Here is a 20278-nt window from a genome sequence, read left to right on the forward strand (position 1 = left end):
ATAATAGAAGGTGGATAAGGGTACTGTGGTTGATGTGCATATGAGCTTCCAACAGGTGTTTAACAAGTACTCCATAATACTTGTCAGTAAAATTAAAGCCTCCGGGTTTAAAGGTATAGTGCCAATATGAATACACATTTGGCTAAAGTATAGAGAGCAAAGAGTAGTGGTGAACAGTTGTTTTTCCACCTGGAGGAAGGTGGTAGAGGTGTTCCCCATGGGTCAATATGAGGACTGTGGCTCTTTTGACATATTTTGATAACCTGGAATCAGGTATAGAAGACATAATTTCACAGTTTGCAGATGACTTAAAACTTGAAAATGTAGAATGAGGGAGAAGGTAACAGACTTCGGGAGAACCAAGACAGACAGGGTGAAATTTTGTTATGAAAGATGAGGAGAGGCAATATGAAGGAAATAGTACAATTTTAAAGGCAGTGTGGAAACAAATGGATCTGATGCACAACTGTGACTGTACGCAATCTTTGCAAGTGTGCTGAGTTCCATCGCAGTCTGTATCCAGCAAGAAAACATTCTCCAGATTGATTTATTATTGTCACATGTATTGGGATACAGTGAAAAGTATTGTTTCTTGCGCGCTATACAAAGCATACTGTTCATAGAGTACATAGGGGAGAAGGAAAGAAGAGGGTGCAAAATATAGTGTTACAATCATAGCTAGGGTGTAGAGAAACATCAGCTTAATAAAAGGTAGGTCCATCCAAAAGTCTGATGGCAGCAGGGAAGAAGTCCTTGAGTCAGTTGGCATGTGATCTCAGACTTTTGTATCTCTTTACCGATGGAAGGAGGTGGAAGAGAATATGTCCAGACTGCGTGGGGTCCTTGATTATGCTGGATGCTTTTCCGAGGCAGTGGGAAGTGTAGATGGGGGCAATGGATGGGAGGCTGGTTTGCGTGATGGACTGGGTTTTGTTCACAACCCTTTGTAGTTTCTTGCAGTCTTGGTTTACTTATTAGTGTCACAATATCACTAAAATGGAGTTACTGTGAAAAATCCCTATTCGCCACACTCTGGCACCTGTTTGGATACACTGAGGGAGAATTTAGCATGGCCGATGCACCTAATCGGCACGTCTTTCCGATTGTGGGAGGAAACTGGAGCACCCGGACTGAACATAAGAAATAGGAGCAGGAGTAGGCCATCTAGCCCCTCGAGCCTGCCCCGCCATTCAATAAGATCATGGCTGATCTGACGTGGATCAGTACCACTTACCCGCCTGATCCCCATAACCCTTAATTCCCTTACCGATCAGGAATCCATCCATCCGCGCTTTAAACATATTCAGCGAGGTAGCCTCCACCACCTCAGTGGGCAGAGAATTCCAGAGATTCACCACCCTCTGGGAGAAGAAGTTCCTCCTCAACTCTGTCTTAAACTGACCCCCCTTTATTTTGAGGCTGTGTCCTCTAGTTTTAACTTCCTTACTAAGTGGAAAGAATCTCTCCGCCTCCACCCTATCCAGCCCCCGCATTATCTTATAAGTCTCCATAAGATCCCCCCTCATCCTTCTAAACTCCAACGAGTACAAACCCAATCTCCTCAGCCTCTCCTCATAATCCAAACCCCTCATCTCCGGTATCAACCTGGTGAACCTTCTCTGCACTCCCTCCAATGCCAATATATCCTTCCTCATATAAGGGGACCAATACTGCACACAGTATTCCAGCTGCGGCCTCACCAATGCCCTGTACAGGTGCATCAAGACATCCCTGCTTTTATATTCTATCCCCCTCGCAATATAGGCCAACATCCCATTTGCCTTCTTGATCGCCTGTTGTACCTGCAGACTGGGCTTTTGCGTCTCATGCACAAGGACCCCTAGGTCCCTTTGCACGGTAGCATGTTTTAATTTGTTTCCATTGAGATAGTAATCCCATTTGTTATTATTTCCTCCAAAGTGTATAACCTCGCATTTCTCAACGTTATACTCCATTTGCCATATCCTCGCCCACTCACTCAGCCTGTCCAAATCTCTCTGCAGATCTTCTCCGTCCTCCACACGATTCACTTTTCCACTTATCTTTGTGTCGTCTGCAAACTTCGTTACCCTACACTCCGTCCCCTCCTCCAGATCATCTATATAAATGGTAAATAGTTGCGGCCCGAGTACCGATCCCTGCGGCACGCCACTAGTTACCTTCCTCCAACCGGAAAAACACCCATTTATTCCGACTCTTTGCTTCCTGTCGGATAGCCAGTCCCCAATCCACTTTAACACACTACCCCCAACTCCGTGTGCCCTAATCTTCTTCAGCAGCCTTTTATGGGGCACCTTATCAAACGCCTTTTGGAAATCCAAAAATACCGCATCCACCGGTTCTCCTCCATCAACCGACGCAGACATGGGGAAAATGTGCAGACTCCACACACAGTGACCCAAGCCGCGAATTGAACCCGAGTCCCTGGCACTGTGAGGCAGCAATGCTAACCACTGTACCACCATGCCGCCCCACAGGTCAGAGTAGGAGCCATACCAAGTTGGGACACATATGGAAAGGATGCTTTCTATGGCGCATCTGCCACCTCTCCCAAGCCTTATTTCCATCAGCTCTGGACTCCTGTCCTGGGACAAAACAGCAGCTCGAGGGGCAGTTCTCAAATGGTTCGGTAGGGGGCGGGGAGGGCAGTCTAATCGGCGCATGCGCTCGGTGTGGGGTGAGGTCACCGCAGCTCCAAGGCGCCGGGGCTGTTACAGTGGCGTTGCTAGGAGACGCCATTGTATCAATAAACAAAGGAGCAAGATGCTGGAGCGCTGCACTGATGTCTCCCTTTCCCAGTGTGAGCCGCTCAGCACCAAGACCCTGCTGAGGAAATGGGGCATGCAGCGAGCACTAATGTTAAAATGATCTCGGTCAAACCTGAAGCGAACAAGCGAGTGTCGAACGCTGCCACCTTGCGAAAAGCGCGCAGGTACCGCGTTCCCACTCCTATTTTCACCCTCACTCAGCTCGCATGCTAACATCTTTGAACGCTCTTTTGATGGGTTAAGAAAGAAAATTCTGCCCTGAATTGGCATCGCAATGCACTTCGTAAAATTCTTCTGTGTAACTAAACAATAACCGCTGGTAATTTATTTTACTTATTTTCAGAATAGCACAAGCTCACAGCTGTGTAAAGGAAACTCCGAATTACATTGACGACTTGGTGAGGATATAATTATCAACATTTTTGTTAGTTGTTCCACGTCAGTCTGTTGCAGAACACTTTTTTTGAACAAATTGCAGTTTCTCTTAATGTTGAGGCAAGAATAAGCAGCACTCTGCATTTAGAACCATAGAAAACCATAGAACCATAGAAAATTACAGCTCAGAAACAGGCCTTTTGGCCCTTCTTGTCTGTGCCGAACCATTTTACGCCTAGTCCCACTGACCTGCACTTGGACCATATCCCTCCACACCCCTCTCATCCATGAACCCGTCCAAGTTTTTCTTAAATGTTAAAAGTGACCCCGCATTTACCACTTTATCCGGCAGCTCATTCCACACTCCCACCACTCTCTGCGTGAAGAAGCCCCCCCCTAATATTCCCTTTAAACTTTTCTCCTTTCACCCTTAACCCATGCCCTCTGGTTTTTTTCTCCCCCAGCCTCAGCGGAAAAAGCCTGCTTGCATTCACTCTATCTATACCCATCAAAATCTTATACACCTCTATCAAATCTCCCCTCAATCTTCTACGCTCCAGGGAATAAAGTCCCAACCTATTCAATCTCTCTCTATAACTCAGCTTCTCAAGTCCCGGCAACATCCTTGTGAACCTTCTCTGCACTCTTTCAATCTTATTTACATCCTTCCTGTAACTAGGTGACCAAAACTGTACACAATACTCCAAATTCGGCCTCACCAATGCCTTATATAACCTTACCATAACACTCCAACTTTTATACTCGATACTCCGATTTATAAAGGCCAATGTACCAAAGGCACTCTTTACGACCCTATCCACCTGTGACGTCACTTTTAGGGAATTCTGTACCTGTATTCCCAGATCCCTCTGTTCAACTGCACTCTTCAGAGTCCTACCATTTACCCTGTACGTTCTTCTTTGGTTTGTCCTTCCAAAGTGCAATATCTCACACTTGTCTGCGTTAAATTCCATTTGCCATTTTTGAGCCCATTTTTCTAGTTGGTCCAAATCCCTCTGCAAGCTTTGAAAACCTTCCTCACTGTCCACTACACCTCCAATCTTTGTATCATCAGCAAACTTGCTGATCCAATTTACCACATTATCATCCAGATCATTGATATAGATGACAAACAACAATGGACCCAACACCGATCCCTGCGGCACACCACTAGTCACAGGCCTCCACTCAGAGAAGCAATCCTCCACAACCACTCTCTGGCTTCTTCCATTGAGCCAGTGTCTTATCCAATTTACTACCTCCCCATGTATACCTAGCGACTGAACCTTCCTAACTAACCTCCCATGAGGGACCTTGTCAAAGGCCTTGCTGAAATCCAGGTAGACAACATCCACCGCCTTCCCTTCATCCACTTTCCTGGTAACCTCCTCGAAAAACTCGAATAGATTGGTCAAACATGACCTACCACGCACAAAGCCATGTTGACTCTCCCTAATAAGTCCCTGTCTATCCAAATATTTGTAGATCCTATCCTTTATCACACCTTCCAATAACTTGCCCACCACCGACGTCAAACTTACTGGCCGATAATTTCCCGGATTTCTTTTGGAACCTTTTTTAAACAACGGAACAACATGAGCCACCCTCCAATCATCCGGCACCTCCCCTGTGAATACTGACATTTTAAATATGTCTGCCAGGGCCCCTGCACCATCTTTCATGTGGCAAAACATCCCAAAGCGCTTAACATTATCAATAAAAAAAACTGAGACATAGAGCAAATTCCAGGACAGATGACCAAAAGCTTAGAACCATAGAAAATTTACATTGCAGAAAGAGGCCCTTCAGCTCATTTTATCTACGCTAGCTGGGGAAAAAAACTTACTCTCCATTCAAATCCCATCCACCAGCACCTGGTCGGTAGCCTTGCAGGTTTAAAGTTTATTTATTTTTGTCACAAGAGGCTTACATTAAAACTGCAATGAAGTTACTGTGAAGATCCCCTAATCGCCACACTACGGCGCCTGTTCGGATACACAGAAAGAATACAGCATGGCCAATGCACCTAACCAGCATGTCTTTCAGACTGTGGGAGGAAACTGGAGCATCCGGAGGAAACCCACACAGATACGGGGAGAACATGCAGACTCCACACAGACAGTGACCCAAGCTGGGAATTGAACCTAGATCCCTATCGCTGTGAGGCAGCAGTGCTAACCACTGTGAAACCATGCTGCCCTCAGCACTTCAGTTGGAAATCCAAGCACTTTTTAAATGAGCTGTGGTTTTCTTCCTCAACCACCAAAAGGACAGTGAATTCCAGACATCTGACACTCTCTGGTTTTCCTAATATTACCCTAATCCTACTCGCAATCACCTTAAATCTGTGCCTCCTGTTAATTGATCTTTCCTCCAGAGGAAACAAGTCTGCCCTGTCTACTTTATCTAGGTCCCTCATAATTTTGTACACCTCAATCAAATCACCTATCCTGCCACGTTCAGGGACCTGTGGACATTCACTCCAAGACCTCTCACTTCCTCTATCCCTCTTAATATCCTCCTGTTTATTGAGCATTCCCTGACTTTGTTTGCCCTCCCAAAATGCATTTCCTCACATTTGATTGAATTCCACTTGCTACTTTTCCACTCATTTAATCAAGCCATTGATATCATTCTGGAGTCCACAACTATTCTCTCTACTACACAGCCAATTTCCATTTCCAAATTTCTCAATCATATCTCCCACATTTAAGCCCAAATAATTAATATGTACAACAAATCCTAGTTCTGTGGAACACCACTGGAAACCACTTTAATTTCGTAAAAACATCCATCGACCCTTTGTTTCCTGTCACTGAGCCAAATTTGGATCCAAAGTGCCACATTCCCCTGTATCCCACGAGCTTTTACTTTTCTGTTCAGTTTGCCATGTGGGTCCTTGTCAAATTTCGTTTTAGCTCAGTTGGTTGGACAGCTGGTTTGTGATGCTCAGCTATGCCAACAGTGTGGGTTCAATTCCAATACTGGCTGAGGTTATTCATGAAGGCCCTCCCTACCTTCTCAACTTTGCCCCTCACCTCAGGTGTGTTGGCCAAGGACACAACATGGTTCAATGGGCTGATAATCAGCTCAGGAATCCTTCCACCTCTTACCTATTATTACCCAAAGGGAAAAATGTACGTGTGTGCGAAAATATGCTTAAAAAACAGCTGAATTTCAGATGAGCATAAGATAATGTAGCATGGAAAATGGGAGGCTAACCAGGAAACCATTGGAGCAGTCAAGTGTAGATGTAACAAAAGCATGGATGAGGGTTTTAACAGCAGATGAGGCGAGACAGGGTCAGGGTCAGGCAATGTGATAGAAGTAGAAGGAGGCAGTGTTGACAATGGAACAGATAATGTGAGCTGAAATTCTTCTCAGGGTCAAACAAAACACCAAGGCTGCAACTGGCCTGGTTCAGCTTTGATCGAAAGCCAGGGAACCAGAGTTTGTGGTGGGAAGCAAAGAAAGTAGGTTCAGTCTTCCTGATATTTAGCTGGAGGAAATGTCTACTCGTCTGATGCTAGATGTTGCCCAAGTAGTGAGACAGATCAGATAGTGGAAGGATTAAAATAGATGGTGAAGAAAAAGGCATGAGTAGCATCAGTGTATATGTGAATCATGATATGTTTTCAGATTATGTCACAAAGGGGTAGCATGTAGATGAGAAATGAAACAGAACCAAGGATGGATTTCCTTTTGAAGGTTACTATTGAATCTACGGGTGGGATTCTCCAGCCGCACATGCCTGAAGATTGGAAACTCTCATCTGAGCTCAACGGACCTTTGAATCATTCGCCGAATTTTCTGTCTTGCTCGCTACAATTCTGGCAGCGGACAAGACAGGAGAATTTCGGTCTACACTCCAAACATAACTACATTTTACATTTTAAAAATCCTCATCTTCCACCTGATTGGTTAGACCACATCTAGAATTTTATGGGCAGTTTTAGTCTCCTTATCCAAAGAAGGATGTTCTTGCTATGGAAAGAGTGCAATGAAGGTTTAGCAGACTGATTCCTGGGATGATGTATGAGGAGAGATTGAGTTGGTTAGGATTATATTCACTGGAGTTTAGAAGAATGAAGGGGACCTCACAGAAACCTATAAAACTCTAACAGGACTAGATGCGTAGATGCATTGGGATCTTCCCAATGGCAAGCAGTCCAGAACCAGTGGTCACAGTCTAAAGATATGGAGTAAACCATTTGGGACTGAGACGAGGAGAAATCTTTTCACTCAGAATTCTTTACCACAGAAAGCAGTTGAGGCCAAAACATTGTCTCCGGAATTCTACCATCCCGCCCACCACAGAATCGGAGCAGGCAAGGGGAGGACAATGGAAATGTCCATTGACCTCAGGCGGGACTTTCTGGTCTTGGGTCGAGTGAGGCCATAAAATCCCACCCTGTATGTTTCCAGGAAGGAGTTAGATACAGCTCTTGGGCGAAAGGGATCAAAGGATATAGGAGGAAAGTGTGAACAGATTATTGAGTTGGAGGATCTGCCATGATCAGAGTGAATGGTGGAGCAGGCTCAAAGGGCAAAATGGCCCAATCCTGCTCCTATTTTCTATGATTCTCTTTTTAAGGTTACTATTGCATCTGCATTCCAAATATAACAACTTTTCTGCATTTAAAAATCTTCCTCCTGATTATTTTGCCAATTATCTAAAAATTCTGTCCTCAGGTTATCAATCTTCCTGTCAGTAAAAATGTGGTTCCCCTATCTTCTCTATCTGAATCCTTTATAATTATGAATACTTCAATAAATAAATTATTTTGTGGTATGTATATTTCAAATATGTCTAAAGTTTCCTTATAATTAACACATTCTGAATAAAGCTATTTAAAGTAGTATTGGCACATCTTTAGTGATAAATACAATAGTGAGGCAAACAGTGTTCATTTTTATTAAAGAGTAAATCGGACTTCTGCTTGTGTTAACTGACAAAATCAGGAAGTTGTTGTTTAATTTGCCCTCTTTGTCCAGAAACCTTACCTGTATCTCACTGAGAGACTCAGGGTGGGATTTTCTGACCCTTCCCACTGGCGGCGGGTCCTCTCATCCTGCCAAAGTTGACCCCCATCACAGATACCCCGGTAGCAGGATGGGCGAGCCATACAAATTAACTTTCATGGGACTGGAAGATGCTGCCAATGGCGATCTGCCTCTGCTGCGGGAAGTCCCACCACGTGTGAGCTGGAAAGTTCCGGCCTCCTTATCCAATTTACAGAAGGCGTTTAAATTTGCCCTCTAGGTACCTATTAAACACATCAGAAAATGTCAGGGCCTTTCCATTCAAACGCCGATGAACTTTTAACAGGATATTAAGTTTTAATTATTTCCAAATTATACCTTGCTGGCATTAAAAATTTACTTTTAACAATGTAGGGAATTTTTAAAAAGCTTTTTTTTGCTCTTTTAATTTTCTCTCTCCCTTATCCCTTCCTCTTTCCCTCTATTTTTTTGGCGGTGGATTCAGCAGTGTGAGGCTGGTTGACTGTTGGTCAGACATGGAATTTGATGACTTTGGCTACTTGTCTACTCTCATTGAATTTCTTGTAGCACTACATCCAGGTCCTCACGGCTAGACTCCTGGTATTGACAGCCACTAGTATCTGCATCTACTGCTTTCTACGGACTTGTTTGGAGGATCTCCTGGCCCCTGTGGACAGATGCTATCTGACCTCCTCCTCTGCACCTCCTGAACTAAGGCATTCAATGCAGCACTGGGAATTCTTGGAATCCCATTCTCTGCTATGTTGTTCTAATCCTGTTATCTTCTTGCTCACATTCTCAGTTACAGCCCCACCTCCAGTCACAATCTACCTTCCCAATAAGGGATACAGACTGGCTTTAATTAGCTGAGGTTAACTTTAATTAATACTAACCTTTCACATCTTTGGGCCCCCCTGCTGAGACCTGCATCTGCTGAACAGCATGGTTTGTTATGGTTGCACAACACAATCATTTAAATGAGCAGGTTACACAAAGCTTGTATGCTGGCTGCATTGAAAACAATGGTGGGGGTTAATGGTGCATCACAATCCCTGCACCCCTTTTTGTATCTTATTATGTTTTGCAGTCCATGCGATTTCCTTTATATTGGTGTAAAATTGCGATAACATAATTTAATTCACCAGCACAGCCTTGGTTCTTTAACTCATTCTAAAGCCATGATTTGTCTCTCCTTCAAAACATTTACAAGATGCGACCAAACGATTCATTATGTGGAACAGTTGATTCCTGAGACTTGCATGTTGGTATGTTGAAAGATATACAACTGGTGTTAAGACACATTAAATGAAAAAAAGTCACCTTCTTGGTGATGGCATAATTTTAATCAGTGCCATGCTTTGTGACGTAGAAATCTTGATTTATTTACTTTTTCAGATACAAGGTTTAAACTTCACGCAGATTGGTTCTATCCCAGATTCATCGGAACTAGAAAGTGAACTTCAAAAGGCAAAGGAAACAGCAAGAACGCTAATGAAGGAGGTAACTTATTTTGGAATATGTTAAAGTGAATTTTACAAACACAAATTTAATTCTCAACATTTATTGTGTGTAAAATGTGCATCACAAGTTCTATTTCTACGAATGTTAGTAAACGAAGCACAGAAGCACATATTCAAGCACTTTGTTTTTTGGTCTCGTATGCTTATTACTTGCTTAATTTAAATTCTACTGCACTTAATATTGAACTGAGACAGAAGAAAGTGAAATAGGCTAAAGCCGTGATGAATATCAATAAAAATTACAAGTTAGTCAAAGAAAAGCAGCAATTAGCCTAAAAGGTGTAAAAGCAAAATAAACTTTACTTCACATTGATTGTGGCTTCAGTTTATACAGTGATGCTGGGCAAATTTACATTATACAGCAATACTAATCCAGAAAGGAAGCAAGAGATCAAAATTCCTTTTCAATGTCAAATTTACAATTTGAACATATTGTCCTGAGCATCACTGTGATGAGCAACATCTCTTCATTTTACATATTTGGGCGGTAGGATAACGATTATGATTCGTAATCCAAAGACCTGTACTAATTCTCCGGATACACGAGTACAAATCCCTCCATTGTAACTGAGGAATTTAAAGTCAATTAATTATTTAAATCTGGGATACAGAGCTTGTATCAGTAATGATGGCTATGAAACCATCAGATTGTCATTAAAAACCCATCTGCTTCACCAGTCCCATTTAGGGAAAGAAATCTGCTATCCTTATCCTTCTGGCCTGCATGTGACTTCAGACCAACAACAACGTGGTTGACTCTTAACTACTGTCTGAAATGGGCTAGTAAATCAGTTGTATAAAATGATTATGAAAGTGAAAGCAGGAATATAACCAGCCAGATCACCTCATACTGGACATGATAGGGGCTCATGCTGCCAAACAACTCTGTAAAGTCCACTTCACTAACATCAGGAGACCCTTGCCAAAATGAGAGAGCTGTCCCATTGCTGGTCAAGCAAAAACCTGACATAGTCGTACACATCAAATCATTCCTTACAACCAATATCCCAGACTTCTCTAATATCATCCCTGGGTAGCACCTGTCCCATCAGGACAGGCTCATTAGAGCTAGCAGCAGTGGTGATATTCAGGAATAACTGGACCTAGGAGTCCTCAACATTTACTCCCAATCACATGAAGTCTCAGGCAGAGAAACTACTTGCTGATTATCAACTATCCGATTATCTAACTATCTGATTATCCAAAAATGATGTGGATTTGCCAGCGTTGGACTGAGGTAAACACAGTAAGAAGTCTAACAACACCAGGTTAAAGTCCAACAGGTTTATTTGGTAGCAAACGCCACTAGCTTTCGGAGCGCTGCTCCTTCGTCAGGTGGAGTGGGAGATCTGATGAAGGAGCAGCACGCTCCGAAAGCTCGTGGCGTTTGCTACCAAATAAACCAGTTGGACTTTAACCTGGTGTTGTTAGACTTCTTACTGTATCCAAAAATGTGCAGGATAAATGGATGGTCCATACTAAATTGCCCCTTAATGTCCAAAGATGTGTAGATAAGGCGGAGTAGCCATGTTAAATTTGCAGGGTTACAGGGATAGGGTGGGGGTGTGGACCTGGATAACACGCTCTTTTGTAGAGTCAATGCAGACTCAATGGGCCGAATGGCCTTCTTCTTCATTGTAAGGATTATATGTTCAATGGTCTATGTACTGCCCTCCCTCAGCTGATAAATCAGTACTTTCCTGTGCTGAGCAACACTTGGAAGAACCACTGAGGATACCAAGGGCACAGATTGTTTTCTGGATGGAGGATCTCAATGTCCATCACCTGGAGTGGCTCAGGAAATTGGGCATGCAGCAGTGGTGGGAGAATCAACATGAAGGAAAACCTACTTGACTTTATCCTCATCAATCTATTCATTGCAGATGTATCTATCTGTGACAATATTGGTGGGAGTTATCACTGCACAGTCCTTGCAGAGATCAAGGACATCTATCATTGTTTTGTATGGCACTACTACTGTGCTAAATGAGATATATTCAGAACAGGTGTAGCAGTTCAAAACTGGGCATCTACGAAGAACTGTGGACCATCAGCAGAAACAAATGCATCAACGTTTCTATCCCATCACAATCTGGAACCTCGTGGTCTGAAACATTCCTCACTACCATTATTAGCAAACCAGGGGCCCAACTTTGGTTCAATGAATGGAGGAGAGCATGCAAGAAGCAGCACCAAGCATAGCTAAAAATGAGCTATCAATGTTTTGAAGGCACAATGCTGAGGTTAGAAACAGGAAAAGAGAGGTCACCCTGTTGGGAGTTTTCTATAGGCCTCTGAAAAGTTCCAGAGATGTAGAGGAAAGGATTGCAAAGATGATTTTGGATAGGAGCGAAAGTAACAAGGTATTTGTTATGGGGGACTTTACAAATATTGACTGGCAAAGCTATAGTTCGAGTACTTTAGATGGGTCAGTTTTTGTCCAATGTGTGCAGGGGGGTTTCCTGATACAGTATGTAGATAGGCCAACAAGAGGCGAGGCCACATTGGATTTGGTACTGGGTAATGAACCAGGCCAGGTGTTAGATTTGGAGGTCGGTGAGCACTTTGTTGATAGTGACCACAAATCGGTTACCTTTACTTTAGCGATGGAAAGGGATAGGTATGTACCGCAGGGCAAGAGTTATAGCTGGGGGAAAGGAAATTTTGATGCAATTAGGCGAGATTTAGGATGCATAGGATGTGGAAGGGAACTGCAGGGGATGGGCACAATTGAAATGTGGAGCTTGTTCAAGGAGCAGCTACTGCGTGTCCTTGATAAGTATGTACCTGTCAGGCAGGGAGGAAGTAGTCGAGCGAGGGAACCGTGGTTTACTAAACAAGTTGAATCTCTTGTGAAGAGAAAGAAGGAGACTTATGTAAAGATGAGACGTGAAGGCTCAGTTAGGGCGCTTGAGAGTTACAAGTTAGTCAGGAAGGACCTAAAGAGAGAGCTAAGAAGAGCCAGGAGGGGACATGAGAAGTCTTTGGCAGGTAGGATCAAGGAAAACCCTAAAGCTTTTTATAGGTATGTCAGGAATAAAAGAATGGCTAGGGTAAGATTAGGGCTAGTCAAGGACATTAGTGGGAAGTTGTGCGTGGAGTCCGAAGAGATAGGAGAGACGCTAAATGAATATTTTTCGTCAGTATTCACACAGAAAAAGACAATGTTGTTGAGGAGAATACTGAGATACAGGCTATTAGACTAGACGGGATTGAGGTTCATAAGGAGGAGGTGTTAGCAATTCTGGAAAGTGTGAAAATAGATAAGTCCCCTGAGCCGGATGGGATTTATCCTAGGATTCTCTGGGAGGCTAGGGAGGAGATTGCAGGGCTTTTGGCTTTGATCTTTATGTCGTCATTGTCTACAGGAATAGTGCCAGAAGACTGGATGATAGCAAATGTTGCCCCCTTGTTCAAGAAGGGGAGTAGAGACAACCCTGGTAATTATAGACCAGTGAGCCTTACTTCTGTTGTGGGCAAAGTTTTGGAAAGGATTATAAGAGATAGGATTCATAATCATCTAGAAAGGAATAATTTGATTAGGGATAGTCAATACGGTTTTGTAAAGGGTAGGTCGTGCCTCACAAACCTTATTGAGTTCTTTGAGAAGGTGACCAAAGAGGTGGATGAGGGTAAAGCAGTTGATGTGGTGTATATGGATTTCAGTAAAGCGTTTGATAAGGTTACCCACGGTAGGCTATTGCAAAAAATACAGAGGCATGGGGTTGAGGGTGATTTAGTGGTTTGGATCAGAAATTGGCTAGCTGTAAGAAGACAGAGGGTGGTGGTTGATGGGAAATGTTCATCCTGGAGTTCAGTTACTAGTGGAGTACCGCAAGGATCTGTTTTGGGGCCACTGCTGTTTGTCATTTTTATAAATGACCTGGATGAGGGCGCAGAAGGGTGGGTTAGTAAATTTGCGGATGACACTAAAGTCGGTGGAGTTGTGGACAGTGCGGAAGGATGTTGCAGGTTACAGAGGGACATAGATAAGCTGTACAAAACTTTGGTGCGGCCGCACTTGGAGTATTGCGTACAGTTCTGGTTGCCGCATTATAGGAAGGATGTGGAAGCATTGGAAAGGGTGCAGAGGAGATTTACCAGGATGCTGCCTGGTATGGTGGGAAGGTCTTATAAGGAAAGGCTGAGGGACTTGAGGCTGTTTTCGTTAGAGAGAAGAAGGTTAAGAGGTGACTTAATAGAGGCAGACAAGATGATCAGAGGATTAGATAGGGTGGACAGTGAGAGCCTTTTTCCTCGGATGGTGATGGCTAGCATGAGGGGACATAGTTTTAAATTGAGGGGTGATAGATATAGGACAGATGTCAGAGGTAGGTTCTTTACTCAGAGAGTAGTAAGGGCGTGGAATGCCCTGCCTACAGCAGTAGTGGACTCGCCAACATTCAGGGCATTTAAATGGTCATTGGATAAACATATGGATGATATTGGAATAGTGTAGGTTAGATGGGCTTTAGATTGGTTTCACAGGTCGGCGCAACATTGAGGGCCGAAGGGCCTGTACTGCGCTATAATGTTCTATGTTCTAATACTGGACTCCCTGCTTGCTAAACTGTACAAGAATCATGCTGGTGTATTCTGTGGTGGACTTGATCCTTATTTATCTCGTTGTATGCACCATGTTGCAAACCCCTCCAATAAGGCCGTAACCATAGTAAATGTAATTAAATGTGGTGTTTACGAACAATCAATTCAGCTGAAAAAAGTGGACATGCCATGGAATTGTTTGTCTCATTGAAGTATGCCGCGTTACTGAAAAGGTTTGGAACCTCTGATGTAGGTAAGTGATTGCACAACCAACAGATTGGATCAAAGCCTTGCAGTTCTGCCACACCCAATTGTGAATGGTGGTGGACAATTAAACATCTAACATGAGGTGGAGGCTCTTTGAATATCCCCATCCTCAATGATGGAGGAGTCCAACACGTCAATGCGAAAGAAAAGGCTAAAGCATTTGAAACCATCTTCACCCAGATGTGCTGACTGGGTGATCGGTCTTGGCCTCCTCCCAAGATCCCCAGCATCAGAGATGCCAGTTTTCAGCCAATTCAATTTTCTGCTTGTAGTGTTAAGAAATGGCTGAGCTTACTGGATACGTCAAAGCCTATGGCCTTGACAACAGCACAGCTGTAGTGCCAAAAACTTGTGCTCCAAAATAGGCTGCGTGTTTGAACCAAGATGTTTCAGCACAGTTGTAACATTGATATCTACCCAACAAAGTGAAAAGTTGCCGAGGTGTGTCCTGTTCACAAAAACAGAAGAAATCCAATTTATCACCCCATCAGTCTATTGTCAGTCTATTGTCAGTCATCAGTAAAGTGATGGAAGATGTTGCCAACAATATTATCAAGCATCACAAACTCACCACTAGCCTGCTCACTGATTTTCAGTTTGCGTTCCACCAGGATCACTCAGCATCTGTACTCATTGCAATCTTGATCCAATCATGGTGTCACATTAGCCCTTCAATGTGGAAAAAAATATTTTCCAACTTCCAGCTGACTGGAAATTTTGCAGTTTGAAATGAGGCAGAACAAACTACTTAAAAATGCAAGGCCACCTTCCAAGGTGAAGGTGAAAAAGCAAACAAAACACCCTCAGGGGAGTGTAACTGGAGGGACTCCTCCTATAATTCAAAGATCTAATGAAACTCATCACTGATGAAGAGTCATCCAGACTCGAAACATTAGCTCTGTCCTCTCTTCACAGTTGATGTCAGACCTGCTGAGATTTTCCAGTGTTTTCTCTTGTTGAAACTCACCGCTGTCTAAGTGCTGGGTATTGAAACAATGGCTGCCACAGGCAGAATCATCAAAATCTCCTTGGAAATACACAATGGGTGAAGTATAACAGGCCAGGCTGCAGGCAATGAGGAAAGATTGAAAGTGACACAGGCACTGCCAAGAAAGTTTTTAAGCATAGGAAACAGACTAAAACGTTGTGCTCTCTCCCTCTACCTCTTTTGGAAAAGTGTGTGTCACCCAGTTTGAGAAGTCAACTATCAGTGAGTCGAAATCTCGTAATAAGTGCAACAACTTCTACATCTGACCACATCCAAGAAACCGGCTAACCTAAATTGGCCACAACATTTAATAATCTATCCCTCAAGGGCAAGCAAAGAGTACCTAATCACATATTCTTTTCTTTTATTGGACTCTAACTTCCCTTATTTCTGATACCTGTATGTGTAGGATGTATTTTTAAATTTATCTTTCTTGAGTTTAGTGGTAAATAAATGTGCTCTTTAACACAAGAAAACCTTGTTTGATTGGCTCCTTATAGCTCACTACATAAATAGTTAAATACATTGTAATTTGGAAAAGGTATGTCCTCATGAAAACGAAACTTAAACCTTTGTTGTGACCAACTGAGTAGATTGAATAGAGGTGATCCAGTTCACACCTTCTCATTTGGCCACAGCAATGGCAAGAGATCTTAATTTGAGAGATGAGGTGAAAGTGCCTGTCCTTTACATTAAGGCAGCGTTTGACCAAGTATGGCATTAAAAACCCTGGGTAAAATTGAAGTCAATGGGAATCAAGTTTAGCTGAAGTCATACCTACCACAGAGGAAGATGGTTGCAGTTGGAGGCCACTCGTCTCAGCCTCAGGAATTCACAGCAGGAGTTCCTCAGGGTAGTGTTCTAGGCCCAACCACCTTCAGCCACTTGATCAATGTCCATCCCTCTGTCAGGAAGTCAGGAGTGGGGATATGCACTGATGGTTTACACAGTATTCAGGTGCACTTGGAACTCCTTCGATAATGAAGCAGCCCCTGCTTGTATGTAACAAGACCTGGGCAACATTCAGGCTTGGGTTGATAAATGGTAAGTAACGTGGTGCCATTCAAGTGCCAGGCAATGACCATCTCTAACAAGATAGAAACTAACCACCTTTCCTTAACATTCAATGGCATTAACATCACTGAATTCCCCACCATCAACATCCTTGAGCGTCACTGTTGAAGAGAAATTTAACTGGACCAGTTACATAAATACTGTGGCAACAAGATCAAGTCAGATCTGGATGTTCTGTGGTGACTAATTCACCTCTTGACCTCCCAAAGTCTTTCCACCACCTTCAAGTCACAAATCAAGTGTGTAATGGAAAACTCTCCAGTTGCCTGGATGAGTGCAGCACCAATGATACTCAAAACTCTCAGAACTATCGAGAACAAAATTGCCAGCTTGACTGGCAACCCTTTCACCAGTTAAACATTCATTCTTCCACAACCAGCAAGTGGTATCTATAATGTTTTCCATCTACAAATGCATTCGGTAAAGATTTGTACTTGTCCCATCCTTCACCACCTTGCTTTCTGGTATATAACATGTGGTACAATCCCAGTAGAGACTGGTAACCTTTTCAAAGAAAGGAATCCCCATGACACAAATCAGATTGGCCAGCAGCTCTCCAAGCCATCCAGGCACAACACCGGTGGCTGGAAGTTCCGGGACCATAGTTACAGTTCTGGTAAGTACCAGGGTCCCAAGGAGGGGAGGGTTAGAGATGCAAGGTGGTTGGGAGGGGTGTGGGGGGGGGGGGGGGGCGGGGAGCTGCATGGGGAGAAGCTGCATGGGGAGAAGCTGCATGGGGAGGAAGGACTGGAGGTCTTCTGTCCCCAGGGTTCCGATTGAGGTGCCCACACCACTTCCTGCCTGGGATTTCTGTTTCCCACCCCCAGTCATCAGATGCCCACCAGCCCCAAATTTGAAGGTGGCTGGGAAAACCTCCTTATGTGATCATTAAGTGGCCACATAAGGACCTTAACTGGGGCATGGGCAGGCTACCTGTCCGCTATGCAGTAAAATAGTGTCAGGGTCAGTGCAGGTGGGATCCCAGAGAGAATCCTCTCCATGCTATTTTACGCTCTCTCCCCACCTTGAAACCCAGGGGTGGAGGGGGAGGTTGATGGAGTGTAAAATTCTGGCCTTGTACTATACGTAACCAAATATCACCATCTTTGGCTGTTCCTTTTGCCACATCAAACCTAACGCCAGTACTTTTGTTAGGCTTGCAGATGACAGTAAGTTGCTTTCACCTTTTCAATCATTGACTGAGGTTGGCAGCCATGTGCACAATGATATATATTTGACTTATCCCCCTGATCCCTTCTGCTTTGCTTTGATCCTTGTACATTAAAGCTTTTATGTTTCCCCTGAGGTTTCTGATGTCTTCCACCTGCTTTATGTTTTCCTTTCTGATGTTCCTTTCTTGTGTCTCAAAAAAATGTTAATTGTCGTTTGTCCTTCATTTTCTTGAATTGTTGCCATTGGCACAGCCAATAGGCTTCTGGGACAATTTGTTTGGAATATAATTATCTCTCATAAAAGAAAGGTTTTACCCCATGAATGTAACATTTTCAATTGTTCTGAGAATCTTGTGTGAGTTTTTCTCAAAATTCTGATGAAATAGTTTACTTCTTTCTAACAGTTCTCGAGAGAAATATATGCATTACATTTGAATAGTTATTACAGTGACCTACTGATTCCTTTGAAGTCCTTGGAATCTTTTACTTTGTATGAAATGAAGAAACTTTAGATAAACACCCAATCTTTATTTATATCCTGGCCTCCATAGCAATAAACCTTGGACGCTCCTGAAGCTTCCAGCCCCACCAGCCATTAAAAATACATTTTGAGAAGTTTTGCAATGGAGGAAAATGAAACTTTCAGGATCAGAAAGCCGATTATACATCCAAAGTCTGGAAAATATCACACACCACTCCCCCCAATTGCTTTTCATATTCAAACAGCTCCCTTTTAAATTTGTTGACAAAATGTAACATTCCACGTATGATAGTACCATGGAATCATAGAATGGTTATAGCACTGAATGAGTCCGTAACAGCTCCCTAGGTTGAGAGAGCTAGGTCTTTTCTCCTTGGAGAAGCGAAGGATGAGAAGTGACCTGATAGAGGTGTATAAGATGTTGAGAGGTATTGATAGAGTGGATTCTCAGAGGCTTTTACCTAGGGCTGAAATGGTTGCCACAAGAGGTCACAGGTTTAGGGTGCTGGGGAGTAGGTACAGAGGAGATGTTAGGGGTAAGTTTTTCACTCACAGGGTGGTGGGTGCGTGGAATCGGCTGCCGGTAGTGGTGGTGGAGGCGGATTCGATAGGGTCTTTTAAGAGACTTTTGGATAGGTTCATGGAAGTTAGTAAGATAGAGGGTTATAGGTAAGCCTAGCAGGTAGGCACATGTTCGGCACACCTTGTGGGCCGAAGGGCCTGTTTGTGCTGTAGCTTTTCTATGTTCTATGTTCTAAAAGAACAATTCACTCCATTGCGCTCATAGAATTATAGAATCCCTACAGTGCAGAAGGAGGCCATTCAGCCCATCAAGTCTGCAGCGACCCCAATCCCACCCAGGCCCTTTCCCGTAACCCCACATATTTACCCTGCTAATCCCCTGACACTAGGGTCAATTTAGCATGGCCAGTCAACCGAACCCGCACATCTTTGGACTGTGGGAGGAAATCCACACAGACACAGGGAGAACGTGCAGACTCCACACAGACAGTGACTTGAGGCCGGAATTGAACCCAGGTCCCTGGCGCTGTGAGGCAGCAGTGCCAACCACCGTATCACTCCTCAGCTTTTTCCCTGTAGCCATGCAAATTCTTTTGCTTAAGCTAATAACCAATTCTCTTTTGAAGGCCTTGTTTGAATTGACTTCCAGCACAATCTCAGACAGAACATTCCAGATTCTATTCACTCAGTGCATAAAAACATTTTCCTCATGTCATCTTTGTTTCATTGCCAATTACCTTAAGTTGATGGTCTCTGGTTCTCAATCATTCTGCCAATGGGAGCAGTAATCTCCCTATCTATTCTATCCAGATACCTCATTATTTTAAACACCCCTATCAAAATCCCCTTAGTCTTCCCTTCTCCGAGGAAAGCAGCCCCAGCTTCTCCAATCTATCCACATAACTGAAGTTTCTCATGCCTGGAACCTTTCAATGTTCTGCAACTTCCCTAATGCCTTTGCATCTTTCCTGAAGTGTGGTGTCGGAAATGGGACACAGTACTCCAGTTGAGGCGGAACCAGGTTTCAGAGAAGTTTATTATAATTTTGTTGCTTTGTACCCAATGCCCTTATTTTTAAAGCTCAGGATCTCTTGTTCTTTGTTAGTAATTTTTTTCAAGCAGTCCTGCCATCTTCAATGATTTGTGCTCCCCAGGTTCCTCTGCTCCTTCACCCTCTTTAGAATCGTACCCTTTAGCCTATGTTGTCATTCCTCTTTCTGTCTATCCAAATGAATCACTTCACACTCGTTTCTGTCATTGCAAATTTCTGAACGGTCTTTATTGTTGGAATCATTTAATTTAACCCTTGTTACCCAGCATCTGCAGATAGATGTTTTTCCTGCTATCACACTCACTTGGTAGATATCTCACCTTATATCTCTTCAGCAGTTTTATTTTTGGTGAATTCACATTTTATGTAATTTCTCTTACAAAGAACAAAGAACAGTACAGCACAGGAAACAGGCCCTTCGGCCCTCCAAGCCTGTGCCGCTCCTTGGTCCAACTAGACCAATCGTTTGTATCCCTCCATTCCCAGGCTGCTCATGTGACTATCCAGGTAA

General features: G+C 43.4%; 1 protein-coding gene across 1 annotated transcript in view; it reads left to right on the forward strand.

Moving 5' to 3' along the window:
• The first annotated feature begins 2834 nt into the window (after positions 1-2834).
• Positions 2835-20278, forward strand: part of LOC144494660 (coiled-coil domain-containing protein 192-like) — a 71590-nt gene continuing 54146 nt past the window's right edge. Inside the window, exons 1-3 of the mRNA XM_078213864.1 lie at positions 2835-2932; positions 3112-3166; positions 9543-9647. Of these exons, the coding sequence (XP_078069990.1) occupies positions 2835-2932; positions 3112-3166; positions 9543-9647 (258 nt within the window). The remainder of the gene's footprint in view (positions 2933-3111; positions 3167-9542; positions 9648-20278) is intronic.

This window comes from Mustelus asterias, chromosome 6 (assembly GCF_964213995.1).
Source record: "Mustelus asterias chromosome 6, sMusAst1.hap1.1, whole genome shotgun sequence".
NCBI classification, from domain to species: Eukaryota; Metazoa; Chordata; class Chondrichthyes; order Carcharhiniformes; family Triakidae; genus Mustelus; species Mustelus asterias.